The sequence below is a fragment of the Salmo trutta genome, chromosome 3, assembly GCF_901001165.1.
Source record: "Salmo trutta chromosome 3, fSalTru1.1, whole genome shotgun sequence".
NCBI lineage: Eukaryota > Metazoa > Chordata > Actinopteri > Salmoniformes > Salmonidae > Salmo > Salmo trutta.
Genome location: NC_042959.1, coordinates 74,184,755 through 74,200,685, shown reverse-complemented (window position 1 = coordinate 74,200,685; position 15,931 = coordinate 74,184,755). Strand labels below are relative to the sequence as shown.

The following is a 15,931-nucleotide window of genomic DNA, read 5'->3' as shown; positions in this document are numbered from 1 at the left end:
GACCTCTGAAGGATGTTGGGGTCTGGGAAGTCACAATGGTAGCCTACAGAGGTGGACAGTTGGCTTGGGGTAATATTTAAACAGGTGAACTGCCTGTCTGTACCTTGTCTTCCCACAGCACTCTCCAACATACACTGTGAGCTGCCCTGGCCACTAATGAAGTCTCTTATGGCTGTTGCTGGATCTATAGAACATCCGTATCCAGATCCGTATTCATACTGCCCTCCATCACAGTCAATCCGCTCCATCTCAGATCTACCGTCACTCCTGCTGGTGTGGAGCATCAACTTCTCTATGAAACTTTCGGATTGGTTCAGATACGTGATGTCATCAACGTGCGCCTTATCACCTAGGCTCCTCTCATCACCAGGATACCCCCAGATGGTCTCTAGATGGGCCGGAGGGTCCCCATCATTCTGTGGTTCAACCTCAGAGTCCCACAGCCTCAACACGTCCATTCTCTGGCTCTCCACTGTGTCACTGTCTGCCATATTGTTTTGGGACTGGGAGCAAGCGGAGTTGTCTGCGACCATTGTGACTCCAAAGTCACAGGAATCTAGGGACAGAGGGGAGAGTCCGGGCGAGAGGGGTGTTGGGTTGAAAGTTGAGGTATCCAAGTTTAGAGGTAGAGCCCTCTGATTTTGAGTTGGGGCCATGATATTTGAATTTGAGTCGCGTCTGAGTTGTGTTTCATATTTCTCTCTAATGCTGTCTATCCAGCTATAAAGGCTCTCCTCTGAAGTGACATCACAACTGAAGGGTTCTGTGTGAAAGTGTTCCTCCTCTTGTTCTAAGACAATGGTTTTCTCTGATGTTATGGATGATCTATAGTCAGTTTGATTTTCTGTTCTGCCCCACTGTTTATGAGTCGTTTGGTATGTTCCTTTACTTGGAGTGTTGCTGTTGGACTGGTCCATTTGGAGATGTTTGGGGTTGAGTCTCCTCCATTGGTCTCCAGGGTCTTTCTGTTCTGTTGCAAGGGCTTCAGTTTCATGTGAACAAAGGGAAAGGTCTGCTTCTGCACTTACAGGAGCTGGAGGGGAGTCTGAGTCAACATGGTGGTTCATTCAGAGGGAGGAGAAAGGACAAAAGGTGAAGATAAGTATAAACATCATAGGAGCCCAGTTTGCTTAATTTATGCATCAAGTTACCCAGATAATTAAAGAGAGAATACCTTCTTTAGAGGTGGTGTTAGATCGGTCAGTGGTTATTGGCTGTCGTGTTGGGGAAGGTGTGTCGCTATTCGCTTCCTCCGTTGAGAAGAGGACAGACACAAGCTGGTGATTGGCTGCCTCTATCTCTGCAAACTTCCTGTTTGAGAGAAGCGGCAGTATAACATTTCAGTTTAAGGCATCTTATAATGGCACTCACTCTCACCAGAAACACATACGGTACACACACACCTCTGGATCATGTTGTGGAGGAAGCGCCGGTGGTTGACTTGACGTTTGGACGGCCTGTTCTTCCTTGGTCTCTGGAGTGTCCGCATCATGTGGCCTGCTGCTGATGTCACAAAGGTAAAGAGGTCGTGACCCCAGGGAACACCTCGCTCCACCCTGGGTTCAAAGGTCACAGAGTTGGATGGACGCATGGCTGGAAGGAGGAGAAGGGAAGAGAGGAGTAACAGGTCTGGGGTATTAATTGGGGATGTGGTGAGAGAGAAGGATGAGGTGGGAGGGGTAACAGAAGTATCAACATTAGGAGAAGGGGATAAGGTAAAATATGAGTTTCTGAAGTCCAAAGACATTTCTTGTGAGCTTCCAACCATATAGGAGCATATACCACTAGAAGTGACAGCAGATATGACATGTAACAGAACCATTGAAATGTGGGAAACTCATAGTGTAATCTTGAAGGCCTATCCACAATGTCTAAGTTAGAATTATTCAGTTTCACATTTTCAGTGGAACACCGCAATGCAACAACAACAAAAGAAATGTCAACCTGCATGAGACATGAAATCTGTTGCCACAATTGTGAAAGTACAACTTCACTAAGTCTTAAACTGAACCAACAGGACCTACAGAAACAAAACCCACACAAGTGGTCTGGGTACTCCTGTAACATATTAGGGTATCCCATAATCGTTCAGATATTACACTGGTTTAAAACAATAACCAAAACCCTCTAATAATTGGTCCAGCCGACTATTTTCAGGGAAGATTCTGTCCAAGGTGTAATTGGAATGATTAAATAATGGTCATTTAGCAGACAGAATAACGGTCCATGCAAGAATCAAACCCATAAAATTAGGGATGCCAGCATCATGCTCCAACAAGCTGGACCATCAAAACCACTTATTAAATATGATTCGACAATATAGAACAATACAAAGAAAACTCACCTTTGCACTTCTGTGGCTATCTCTAGCTCTGCAGACTGACTCCAGTGATGTGTCAGAAAGACAGGTTGAGGTACAGATGGAGAAAGAGGTGGGGTTTCATGGTTGATTGTGTGTGTGTGTGTGTGTCTCAATGAGTCAATGCTGAACGTCACACATCAGTCCCCTGCTCTGAGAGAACAGCCTGACAAATTAAGAGTGGTTGGGGAAGTGAGGGATGAGAGACAGAGACAAGAAAGAGGGCAATTATCTGAGAAGTCAACTGCTTGTAGAAGCGTAGGCACACATCTCCATTGTGAGGAACACTAAAGGCAGCTTGTTAACTACTGAAAGACACAAACGCACCATTTGAGGTACTTAACAAGCCGTTCATTATCACATTTTCTGAGCTCAGAGCTGAGGTGGTTGCTAATGGCACACTGCCCTTTAGGTTCTGCAGAGGTCTGTCCTAGCACTCTATTTTACATATCTATGGCAGCACAGCGAATGAATAGACTATCCTCACCGCATAACTGAATAACGGGTAGTGTGTGTGTGTGTGTGTTATTTCAAATAGGAAAATCTATAGGCCTCTATCCCAAAGTGGGAGCGGAAATGATTGCCACCATCTTATTACATGTAATTGGGAGTTTGGGATGAACTATTCCTTTAAATATATACACTGTGCTTATCATTGTAAATCAAACTTACCACTGGTAACCAAAGGAGGGAAGTGTGGTTTCAGGAGTGGCATCTATTTTTAGTGCAGCCACATGCGTGAGACCAGGGTCTACTCTGCCTTTGAGAAACAGCATGTTGTTGGTATAGATTTGCTGACTTATACTGTGGACCATTACTTTGGTAAGTGGCATCACCCATAACCCTTTTCCCAGCAGTAAAGAGTAGGAGTGGGGATCTTTGTTGACACTATTGATAGTTTTGCAGCAAGTAGCCACATACACATGGCTGTGGCAATGAATGGGAGTGTGTTGAGAAACGTAATACCATTCTCCCACAAAGTCAGTTATAAACACACGATCTGAGAGCATCAGTCAAATGTAGTGGGCCTGCATTTAATAGGCTAGTACAGTAGGCTACTTTAGAACCATAGTGGTAGTAGCACTGTAGTAATACTGTATTTAGGTTGATTGGTGGTATTGTACCAGTATGATAACTCCTGCTATTCATCAGATCTGTCTAATTCATGTTCTAAACACTACACTCTGTATCCCTCTAGCTCTTTTCCTCCATGTATCCATTCACTCTCCCTCCTGCCTTCCCCATCTGTGCTTTTCTCACATGCTTTCATTGCAAAAGAAGGCTACTAGGTAAAGCCTTATCACACTCCCTCTGACAGAACTTTGACCAGCCAAGCAGACCTCTCTGACCTCTGAGAACCTGCCTCTTATTGGCTGAGCATTCCATTGACCCCACCCTTCCTTGTCCTCCAGAAGCAAGCAGTGTGAATCTTGTGCCTCTGCCACTGCTGTGTTCCAAGCGGTGGACGAGACAGCTAAGTTGTAAGGTAAGTTGTCTCTCTCTTTGCCTAAAGCAAGGAGTCACAGCTCAATTTGACGAGGCAAAACATAAAGGTTATTTGGTTTAATTTATCTATCATAGCCCACTGGCTTTGAGGTTTGGGTGGGACCTTAGAAAATATGGTGTAATGAAATCAAAAGTCCACTTTTATCCAAAATAAAATGATCAGTGAATCTAGCTTGTGATGCTAATAGCCTATAAGTAAGTGGAATATAATTCATTAGTCATTAGGAATGTTTTCTTTCTTATTCCATAATGTTAACACTTTGTTTCTCCCCTGAATTCACCAGTAAACATGAGTCGAGCCTGGGCCTTGTTTAAGGCCCACCCCTACATCAGCAACGTGGTCGGATACACAACCCTGTTCGCATCCGCAGACCTCATACAGCAAAGCATGCTTGGAGGGAAACAGAGTGGTGGATTAAACACAGACAAGGGAACACTCACCATCCATGACTCAGAGGGGGCCAAGCTTAACATGGAGGGAACCAATATTTCCACTGGTACTAAAAGTATCACACCGTGGGCTGATATTGACTGGTCCCAGACCGCTCGAGTGGCCTTTGTTGGGTTCTGTTTCCATGCTAATTTCAACTACCATTGGCTGAAGGGGCTGGAGAGGATGTTGCCAGGGGGAGGGGCCAAAAGGGTGTCAGGGAAAGTAGTGCTGGATCAACTGGTTGCTGCCCCTGCTACTATCAGTGCCTTCTTCATAGGTGTGTGTGTGTGTGTGTGTGTGTGTGTGGCTGAGGAGTAAGTTTCACACATCCCAAGTGCTACACGTGCGTGCATGTGTGTGTGTATCTGTTGGTGTGATATAACTTTCAATGTGTAAGACTTAAATATTGTTCTATAATGTTAGTTACTCTTTTTAAGGTCTTAGTGTATTAGAAAACAAAGAGGACCCATTGGAAAACTGGAGGGAGAAATTCTGGACTTCATACAAGGTAAGGATGCAGAGCATTAATTAGTTGCTGAAGGAAGAGAGGAAAGTCTAGGTCACCACAACCACTTTAATGGTCTCTCTGTCTCCCTCTCTTTTGTTGTGTATGACAGACTGGAGTGGTCTACTGGTCAACAATGCAGGTAGAAACAATAACAACACATTATATGCATACACACACACACACACACTGATTCTCGCTCTCTCTCTCTCTCAGGCATTGAATTTCTCCCTGGTTCCCCCAGTTGCTCGTACAGTGTTTGTGGGTGGCATCACGCTGGTGTGGACAGTCTTCCTGTGCCATTTCAGACAGCAGAAAGATGATACACAAACCAAACCCCCCTCTCACTGATATGGATGTTATTGGATGGGTTGTGTGATGAGAAAATTGTGACAATTGTTTAATTGAATAGCTTTTATGTGCTGCACGCTTATAACTTCATTAAAGTAGTTATTTTAAAGAATGTGTTTTTCATCTTTGCATGATGGCAGGTAGCCTAGCAGTTAAGAGCGTTGGGCCACTAACTGGAAGGTCGCTGGTTCGAATCCCCGAGACTACTAGATGATATAACCTTCCCTGTGGCTCAGTTGGTAGAGTATGGTGTGTGCAACGCCAGGGTTGTGGGTTTGATTCCCACGGGGGGCCAGTACAAAAACAAAAAATGCATAAAATGAAATGTATGAAATGAATGTATTCACTACTGTAAGTCGCTCTGGAAAAGAGCATCTGCTAAATGCCTAAAATGTAAAAATGTAATATATAGCTGTTGATGTGCCCTTGAGCAAGGCACTTAACCCGAATTGCTCCTGTAAGTCGCTCTGGATGAGAGCATCTACTATATACAGTTGAAGTCGGAGCCAAAAACATTTAAACTCAGTTTTTCACAATTCCTGACATTTAATCAGAGTAAAAATTCTCTGTTTTAGGTCAGTTAGGATCACCACTTTATTTTAAGAATGTGAAATGTCAGAATAATAGTAGATAAAATAATTTATTTCAGTTTTTATTTCTTTCATCACATTCACAGTGGGTCAGAAGTTTACATACACTCAATTAGTATTTGGTAGCGTTCCCTTTAAATTGTTTAACTTGGGTCAAACGTTTCGGGTAGCCTTCCACAAGCTTCCTACAATAAGTTGGGTGAATTTTGGCCCATTCGTCCTGACAGAGCTGGTGTAACTGAGTCAGGTTTGTAGGCCTCCTTGCTCGCCCACGCATTTTCAGTTCTGCCCACAAATGTTCTATAGAATCGAGGTCAGGGCTTTGTGATGGCCACTCCAATACCTTGACTTTGTTGTCCTTAAGCCATTTTGCCACAACTTTGGAGGTATGCTTGGTGTCATTGTCCATTTGGAAGACCCGTTTGTGACCAAGCTTTAACTTCCTGACTGATGTCTTGAGATGTTGTTTCAATATATCCACATAATTTTCCATCCTCATGATGCCATCTATTTTGTGAAGTGCACCAGTCCCTCCTGCAGCAAAGCACTCTCACAACATGATGCTGCCACCCCCATGCTTCACAGTTGGGATGGTGTTCTTCGGCTTGCAAGCCTCCCCCTTTTTCCTCCAAACATAGAGATAGTCATTATGGCCAAACAGTTCTATTTTTGTTTCATCAGACCAGAGGACATTTCTCCAAAAAGTACGATCTTTGTCCCCATGTGCAGTTGCAAACCGTAGTCTGGCTTTTTTATTGCAGTTTTGGAGCAGTGGCTTCTTCCTTGCTGAGTGGCCTTTCAGGTTATGTCGATATAGGACTCATTTTACTGTGGATATAGCTACTTTTGTACCTGTTTCCTCCAGCATCTTCACAAGGTCCTTAACTGTTGTTCTGGGAATGATTTGGCTACTACATGATTCCATATGTGTTTATTCATAGTTTTGATGTCTTCACTATTATTCTACGATGTAGAAAATAGTAAAAATAAAGAAAAACCCTTGAATGAGTAGTTGTGTCCAAACTTTTGACTGGTAATGTATGTATGAGAAATGCATTTTTTCTCTCTCTCAAAGCTGGAACTATGAATTCTGACACAAAACATACTTATTTAAATATTTTATAAAGTAAAAAAATTAAGAGCCTGACAAATTACAAGAAGAGAAGTGAGTTCACTTTTCTGTTTTGTTAAGAAAATTGGCTATTAATTGTATGTAAATCACATGATAAAATATAAGACGACTGTATTTTGAAATGTAATTTATTTTTCACATAGTGTATTTATTGGTTAGAAAGTCACTTCACACTAGCCTATACACAAATGATGAATGGATTAAATTAATTAACGAATAGAATAATATAAAATAGAAATATAATGACTTTTTGACGACGTGATGATCACACAGGAAGTAATAGCAAACCAGCCAATGAAAACGCGTGTGTCCGCCGTAATCGCGGAGAAGTGTTTATCGCGAGACAGCGACCCTTCTTTTTCCCTTTCCACTCTGAGTTCAAGATGGTAGGTACAGCTTCTGAAAACATCGTTAGTGCTCCGACATGATAATCTGAGTCCATCCTCACTTTTACAGTAGCACAACTAAACCATTTCCATGTATCTAATTGCCTCGATGTCTTTGGTTTGAATTCCGGATGGTATTGACATACTATTTGGCGTTTTAATGATACGGTTCAGTCCTTCACTACCGGTGGTTAGCGTCACAGTAGCTAACTTGCTACCTGGTATTCTCACTAATTCCTGAAAGACAGCGTGTAACTTAGACACAAGATATTGAAATAATGGTACTGCTGTTCGAGAAATGTCGGTAACTTTGGTATCTTCGTTTTGAGGCTTCTCCAAATTAGAATATCGGCTACCTGACTAGGTAGATGGCCCTAATTGAAAACGTGCTATTTGACCAGTGTTGGTGAACTATGCTACTTCGCTGGCTCGCTAGTTAGCGGCTGTGTATGAGCCTGCAACGTTATGCTTGACGGTATGCTGCCAAATTCAAGTTGGGTATGAATGATTTGGGTGCTGTTTAGGTATGAGTTACACTGTAACGTTAGTAGACGTGGTCTATCGTTTGAGGCCTAGCCATAAAGCATAGGGTTCAGAAGCATGCAAAGGTACATTTCCTGGCACAGTGATAAGAAATGTCATTAACAATGTGTAACTAATAATTTGGTTTTCAATTGATCAGTTCGTGAATGGCAAGTTCGGATGTATTTACCTGAACCATCTCTATTCACAGGGAGTTGACATCCGACACAACAAGGACCGTAAGGTGCACCGAAAGGAGCCCAAGAGTCAGGATATCTACCTGAGGCTCCTGGTCAAGGTAAGTGTCACAACCTTTAAACATTGTGATTCAAGTTCACATTAAGGCATTGTCATGTAAACAAGTAATCTGACAACTAAGTTGTTGACTTTCCCAGCTTAATGTCAGCCTTTTTTTTGTTAAATGTCAAATCTATGCAGCACATAGTTCAGGGTAACCCTTGTGGACATTTTACTTTGAGTAGTCAATACTTTCTACTTAAATGTTTGTTCTCTTCCCCACAGCTGTACAGATTCCTGGCCCGTCGCTCCACTGCTCCCTTCAACAAGGTGGTCCTCAGGAGGCTCTTCATGAGCAGGACCCACAGGCCTCCGATGTCAGTGTCCCGCATGGTGAGTTACACCTATCCCTCCCTTTGCTGTGTTTTTAACCTGCTACAGAATCAAATTGCTACAATCAACTCAATTGAATGGCAGTCAAGTTCACAGATTCAAGGACTTAAGAGGGCAACAGTACAACAGTGTCTTCCCTGTGGCTCAATTGGCAGAGCATGGTGTTTGCAACGCCAGGGTTGTGGGTTCGATTCCCACGGGGGCCCAGTACAAAAAAAAAAGCATGAAATGTATTCATTCACTACTGTAAGTCGCTCTGGATAAGAGCATCTGCTAAATGACTAAAATGTAAAATGTACAACTTCAGCTGGTACTCCTGCTTATGCCTGTTGCGCTACAATGCTTTATTGGTGTTTTTGACACTTCCTTGCCCAAACATTCTAGTTATGATTCTCTTTTGACCTTTGACTTGTATGCCATGGTTAATTTCCCTTCTGATGATTTGGTACCTTTTGAGTGAGCTGGAGATCTTTCCACCTCTTACGTGGCTTCTTGAACATGTCCCAGTTGGGGTGGCAGGTAGCTTAGTGATTTAAGAGCATTGGGCCAGTAACCGAAAAGTCGCTGGTTCCAAGCCCACTAGGTCAAGTCTGTCTTGCCCTTATTTCTCCTGTAAGTGTCTCTGAATAACAGCGTCTGCTAAATCACTTAAATGTAATGGCCCAGTTTCCCAAATGCATCTTAACCTCTCTGGCGCATGTGGGACGAATTCGTCCCACCTACGTAACAGCCACTTCAATCCAGTGGCGCGATTTTTTGAATCGTTTGAAATACTATTACTTCAATTTCTCAAACATATGACTATTTTACAGCTATTTAAAGACAAGAATCTCGTTAATCTAACCACACTGTCCGATTTCAAAAAGGCTTTACAACGAAAGCAAAACATTAGATTATGTCAGGAGAGTACCCAGCCAGAAATAATCAGACACCCATTTTTCAAGCTAGCATATCATGTCACATAAACCCAAACCACAGCTAAATGCAGCACTAACCTTTTATGATCTTCATCAGATGACACACCTAGGACATTATGTTATACAATACATGCATGTCTGTTCAATCAAGTTCATATTTATATCAAAAACCAGCTTTTTACATTAGCATGTGACGTTCAGAAAAAGCATACCCCCCGCAAACTTCCGGGGAATTTACTAACAGTTTGCTAAATTACTCACGATAAACGTTCACAAAAAGCATAACAATTATTTTAAGAATTATAGATACATTACTCCTCTATGCACTCGATATGTCCGATTTTAAAATAGCTTTTCGGATGAAGCACATTTTGCAATAATCTAAGTACATAGCCCGGCATCACAGGGCTAGCTATTTAGACACCCACCCAGGTCAGCCTCCACCAAAATCACATTTCCTATAAGAAAAATGTTCTTACCTTGCTTGTTCTTCGTCAGAATACACTGCCAGGACTTCTACTTCAATAACAAATGTAGGTTTGGTCCCAAATAATCCATCGTTATATCCAAACAGCGACGTTTTGTTCGTGAGTTCTAGACACTATCAGAATGCTACATCACGGTCTTGCGCATTGGCGTAACAAAAAATGTCTAAATATTCCATTACCGTACTTCGAAGCATGTCAACCGCTGTTTAAAACCAATTTTTATGCCATTTATCTCGTAGAAAAGCGATAATATTCCGACCGGGAATCTGCAATGAGCCTAAAGAGCCGAATTAAATTTCTCCACGGGGGCGAATCGTGCACGCGCCTCATTCAATGGTCCTCTGATCCGCCACTTACCAAAGGCAATAATGTGTTTCAGCCTGAGGCTGCCTCGTCAACCTTCAGGTTTTTTGCGGGTTCTGAGAGCCTATTGGAGCCCTGGGAATTGTCACGTTACAGCTAAGATCCTTACTTTTCAATAAACAGATGCAAGATGCACGACTCCTTGTCAGACAGGCCACTTCCTGCATGAAACCTTGTCAGGTTTTTGCCTGCCATAGGAGTTCTGTTATACTCACAGACACCATTCAAACAGTTTTAGAAACTTTAGGATGTTTTCTATCCAAACCTGAACAATAATATGCATATTCTAGCTTCTGAGTTGGTGTAGGAGGCAGTTAAAAATGGGCACATATTTTTTCCAAAATTCTCAATACTGCCCCCTAGCCCAAACAGGTTAAGACCCAAAACCGTCGTTACTAAAATTGGACTTGAAACCGCTCGTTATTTACCGAGTGTCCGATGTTGGATGCTTTTTTTTTTGCTCATCTGCGTCACTTTATACACAAGATCTCCGCTTAACATGGAATCAAGATGTTTCTGACCACAGATAACTTCAGAACAAGGTTGACTACAAATACAAAGTTGCAAATGTCTTTTATTGTTACAAATGAGCAAAGGGTTAAAAAAATAAAAAATCTTACAATGGAAACTGAGAGCCTGTTTTAATGATAAGTGATATCACTGAGTGGTCATGACTTCAAAACCAACTTATACGCTGATGTCATACTAACACTGTCAAATCCCTGCTGTACGAAACCAAGGGTCCTACAGCTCATTAGGGATGACGTTAAGAGATGGACAGTTCTACCTTTTATCACTATGGGGACAAGCAGAGGTGATGAGAACATACTCCCCAGGCTACCGTTCCTTATGTCCGCTGTACCCCTACAATTCCCTCAGTACTGGTTTAAAGAGATGTGTAGTTTATTTTCTGGCTTATTGTGGAAAGATAAGAAACCAATAATTAACCATAAACTGTCCATGTCAAGAAGCAAGTGTGGATTAGCTGTTCCTGTTTATTTGTATTACTTGTCTTGTGACAGTAATTTGATCTCTATATCATCATTATGGTATTTCCCCAAGTGCTAATGTAAGATAACCCACTTGAGTTTTCATGTGACGTGGCAAATAACCTTTTATGAAGTATATCTATGAAGCATCCCTCATGTCCAATATGGGAGAAAGACATTGGATAATTTTACCTGGCTATGCCAAAACATCAGTCAGGTGGGGCAGGTCGTAAGGGATGGTGATATCAAACCATTTTAAAGAGTTGATGGCAGAGTTTGGCTTAAATAATATGGCATTTCTACCTTATTTGCAACTCAAATCAATAATCTATTTCCTCATGGTGTTGATGTGGGATCTAAAAGTGACAGACAACAAACTAAAGGAACGGTTTCCACCTTATACAAGCTGGTTGGTCTCTCCTCCCCAAACAGAAAGGAATGGTTTCCACCTTATACAAGCTGGTTGGTCTCTCCTCCCCAAACAGCAACATCCCTACTCCGTTACACCCAAGTCCTGTTCCCAATGTCTCTCTCACTGCAGTACAGTGGGATGCAATATGGAAAAACATTGATATCCAACTGTAAGGTATAAGATTATTCAAATGGTCTTACATAGGCTTATATTACACCTCACAGGTTTTTAAAAAATGGATAAAAGCCTTTCAGAATTGTGTTGGCATGGCTGTGGTGAGGTTGGTACACAAATGCATATTTTATGGAAATGTCCAGCTGTCAAAAGATTTTGGACTGAGGTAGATATGTTGTCTGTCCTGTAGTGTGCCTGCTAGGAAGTAGGGTGGACAATATCCAACCCAGAACCACGCAACATATCACTGTACTGGCCTTCCTATCAGTCCAACCAACAATACCTCTGAATTGGAGAGCGTGTAAACCACAGTGCTTCAGCATGGAAGTCATGGATTTGTTGACTATGGAAAGAGTGTCATCAGCCCTCCGGGACTATGACAACAGTCTAGACTCTAGCGGGTCTCTGGGACATTATAAGAATATATGTAAATCAAGGAGCATTGCCTAATATATTAATAATCTGTATGTGTTTGAACTGTGTGCCCCGCCCCCCCAGACTTGAGTCCAGCCAGGTCACACAGGATAGGATAAAACATGCCTATTTCAGTCATCTAAGTTTATTTGATGTTCAATTAGTTATATTTTTATAGTTGTAGGCTTTTGCCTCAATGTGTAATGTGTGTAATCATGACAAATCTTATTTGGTACATTAATATTGGGTTAGCACTAGACAAAACTGCCTAAATATTTGTAGTCAACGGTGGTAATGTCCCTCTAGGGTCTGATCTGTCGTCAGTATGATTTGAATGAAGAAAGTTAATCTGAGAGCTGCCTTTCTTTCGTTCCGATCAGTATCGAGGCAGCTCCAACCATGCACTTGTGAACGTTATCGCAGCGTGGTGTTTTTGGGATACTCGTGCTACATATTTGCCTGTTTGTAGGAACGATGCATCAATTAACCCTCGTTAGCCTAAGTTCCATTGCTATCGGGAAACCGGGACAATGTCCTTCCAGATTTATTGATATGAATACACAGCAAAGTGAAAGCATCTTAGTATTTATCTTTACTGTGTGGCGGTTGTCCCTCTTCTGAACTATTTGCCATCCTTTTCAGATCCGTAAGATGAAACTGCCTGGTCGTGAGAACAGAACCGCAGTTGTTGTGGGAACCGTCACTGATGATGTCAGAATTCAGGATATCCCCAAGCTCAAGGTAAAGGTTGTTTTAACTTACTGGATGCCTGTTTGGGTCAGGCTTTTGCTCCAGCACTAACACACCTGGTTTAACCTGGGGTGTATTTATTGCGGAAACTGTTTGAGAGCCAAATGGAAGCAAAACTAGCGTTTCTATTGGACAAATTCAGGTAGGTCCCTCCCCATTCCCTTTGCTTCCATTTTAAGAAACATTTTGCAACAATCGGCGGAGTAAATACACCCCTGACTATTTGAATCTGGTGTTGGGCTGCAACAAAAGCCTTCCCACCCTGTAACTAGGTAGCTCTTCCAGACTAGGGTTAGACTACTTCACTGAATGAATTAAGTGTTAACATGAGTAGCTAAACGTGCTCTGTTCTTCCTTCCCTCAGGTGTGTGCTCTGAAGGTGACTGATGGCGCTCGCCGCAGGATCCTGAAGGCCGGAGGTCAGGTCATGACCTTTGACCAGCTGGCTCTGGCTGCCCCCAAAGGACAGGGCACCGTGCTGCTGTCAGGTAAGAACACTGCTAGTTTGAACGATGTTGAAGTTTAAAGTTATGCTGGGAATATTCTGTTGTACCTTTGCTCTACAGTCCTGTTACTGTTATCACCGCCGCAGTCAGATTATGGCTAAACCCTGCCTATTTCTACAATTTCTCTTAAACCTAACCTTAACCACACTGCTAACCTAAATCTGCCTAAATTAAGGCCAAAAAGCTAATTTTGTGTTCATTTATTTTTACATCATAGGCAGTTTTGGCTTTGTGGCTATTGAGTAGTGACAGCCCTGTTACTCTGGTCTGAAACGTTTTCCTTCTTTCAGGACCCCGTAAGGGCAGAGAGGTATACAGGCATTTTGGAAAAGCTTGTGGAACCCCCCACAGCCACACCAAGTGAGTATTGTACACCTTTCTTAAGATTGCTGCTCTCCTAGGGTTTCATTCAATATCTATCAACTGAGAGAATGTTTTCCAAATTGTCTGACAAGTTCGTTCCAGTTTGGTTTTCACTGAAAACCACAAATGTTTTTAAACGGAGGGCACTTTCTGAATATTGAGAACTTTGATGTTTTGTTAGTACAGGGGCTTGTTGTCAAAGGCCCTACTTTAGAATGAGGATACTAGCTGTGCATTGTGCAGAGAAGGACAAACATGTTTTTCTTGTCATGTAGAAACAATTGTCAGTTTGTCTGCAGTGTTGTAATCTATATGTTACACCTCACTGAATTAGCCCCTGAGCCCAGTGTTAAAAAAACTGCAATCGGATTGAATTAATTGTTAGAATTTTGTATTTCAAAACTGGTAAGTGAGATTTAGATCCTCTGTATAGGGATTTGGATTTTGTAATCCAATCTTACCTTTAATTAGTTTTGGCGTTTTTCAAAACTCAAAAGGTAGTGATTAGGGTTGTTTTAGATGCCGATATTCCTGATCCCATGGGAAGGGTGCATTCAGGGTGGGTTTATAAAGGTGAAAGGCACTACATCCAAGATATGTCAATATAACTAAGGTGAGGAGGTTTTAAATACTCTTACATCTGAATTAATTTGACTGCACTATAGGTACTGAATGTGGCAATTTTTTTCTATTGAGAAGTGTCAAATACACAGATGATTTCAAAATAGGTCATCCACGTGAATCATGTAGATCTGAACTAAATTGGGGGGGGGGGTGTACATGTTAGCCGTGATGGTGAGTTGCGGTGTGCGGACAGTGATGGTCCTTCGTTTACGTTGGATTAATTTATCTTTACATTTCGCTTGTAAGAACAAGAGCACAGGCCAGTCTGACTAGGCTTTGCGGTCATGTAGACTGAGAGACACTGCCATAAAGGGAAAAAGCCACGCTTGCGACTTTACATCATTGAAAATCGCGAGTAACAAAAATGTTGTCACATTTTTGGGCCCTCACCAGTTTGCATCCCTGCAAGTAAATGCATGTACCTTCTTGATTCCGTGTTTAATCGTCACCTACAGGGGTTGCAGGTCTAATTGCAGGATACAGTGAAAATCTTACGATATAAATACAAATGGCACAAATCTTATACAAATACAAATGGCACTATATACATTATATTACTCCTCTCGGGTTCCCTATGACAGTTTAGTGGTAGTGCCATAACCTGTCCAGTAGATGGCGGTGTAGGTAGGCCTGTTCAAAGCACTGAACATCTGGATTCAGTGATCTTGATGTTGTGGCGTCTTGATCAGAATGATCCATCTGATTTTATTTTCTATTTATTTTTCAAAAATGTCCAGATTGATCTTGAATTGCAAAACGGAGGATTCCAGAATCTGGATCATTCTGATCCAAATAAAACATTTATTGGTGTAGAGAAATATGTTGGACTATAAAAATGTAAATATAAAAAATGTATACCACCTGGGTTCCACTAGATTCACTTTCTCCAACCCAGTTATATCATAGCGGTGATTACTTCAAAGAATGGAGAAGGAAAAATGCATAATTTAAATACATTAGGCCTAGCTGTATTTTGCTAGTTTTGTCCCCAGACTATTGCTTTGGTTTACATTGAGTTGATGGACAATGCACATAATCAACATTAATGCAAATCTAGCAGATTTTCATTATCTGCAGAATCTAGGAAGTTGTTTGAAACACTTATAAACACTGAATTAATGGGATATCTCTTCTCTCCCTCAGGCCCTACATTCGCTCCAAGGGCAGGAAGTTTGAGCGTGCTCGTGGGCGCAGATCCAGCCGTGGATACAAGGCCTAAAGTCTTTTTTTGTTTTCCTTGGAATCTGATACAAATAAAGATAGCGATACAAAATGAATCGATGTCTCTGTCCATTACTTTTTTTCTGAGCTTTGTTGCGCTTGCATAGTACTTCTCTGTAGACATTTTCTTGTGCAAACCTGATGGACAATTTAAATCAAGCTACTATTACTATTCACTCCTAGGCCCAGTTTTATAACATGTAGTACTATTAATACAATTGTTTTTCAATTACTTGTGTAATATTTTTATTTAGACAGGTGATGAGTGCATCTAGCCTAGACAGTATTGACTAGAC

The 15,931-nt window shown here is 41.7% G+C and overlaps 3 protein-coding genes across 3 annotated transcripts in view; all 3 read left to right on the top strand.

The window, feature by feature from the left end:
- Positions 1 to 4,237, top strand: part of myh14 (myosin, heavy chain 14, non-muscle) — a gene marked incomplete in the record, with an annotated part of 75,437 nt that extends 71,200 nt beyond the window's left edge. Inside the window, 2 exon segments of the mRNA XM_029747884.1 lie at positions 3,772 to 3,845; positions 4,150 to 4,237. Coding sequence (XP_029603744.1) covers positions 3,772 to 3,845; positions 4,150 to 4,152 — 77 coding nt within the window.
- Positions 4,155 to 5,263, top strand: LOC115189255 (mpv17-like protein). Its single transcript, XM_029747885.1, has 4 exons — positions 4,155 to 4,575; positions 4,736 to 4,806; positions 4,916 to 4,945; positions 5,020 to 5,263. Exons 1-4 carry the CDS (start codon positions 4,155 to 4,157, stop codon positions 5,152 to 5,154), a joined length of 657 nt encoding a protein of 218 aa, XP_029603745.1. The 3' UTR covers positions 5,155 to 5,263.
- A 1,937-nt stretch (positions 5,264 to 7,200) lies between these two features.
- On the top strand, positions 7,201 to 15,691 carry LOC115189223 (60S ribosomal protein L18). The gene is made up of 7 exons (XM_029747883.1): positions 7,201 to 7,262; positions 7,996 to 8,082; positions 8,307 to 8,414; positions 12,814 to 12,912; positions 13,286 to 13,409; positions 13,718 to 13,787; positions 15,558 to 15,691. Exons 1-7 carry the CDS (start codon positions 7,260 to 7,262, stop codon positions 15,631 to 15,633), a joined length of 567 nt encoding a protein of 188 aa, XP_029603743.1. The 5' UTR covers positions 7,201 to 7,259; the 3' UTR covers positions 15,634 to 15,691.
- The last annotated feature ends 240 nt before the right edge of the window (positions 15,692 to 15,931 follow it).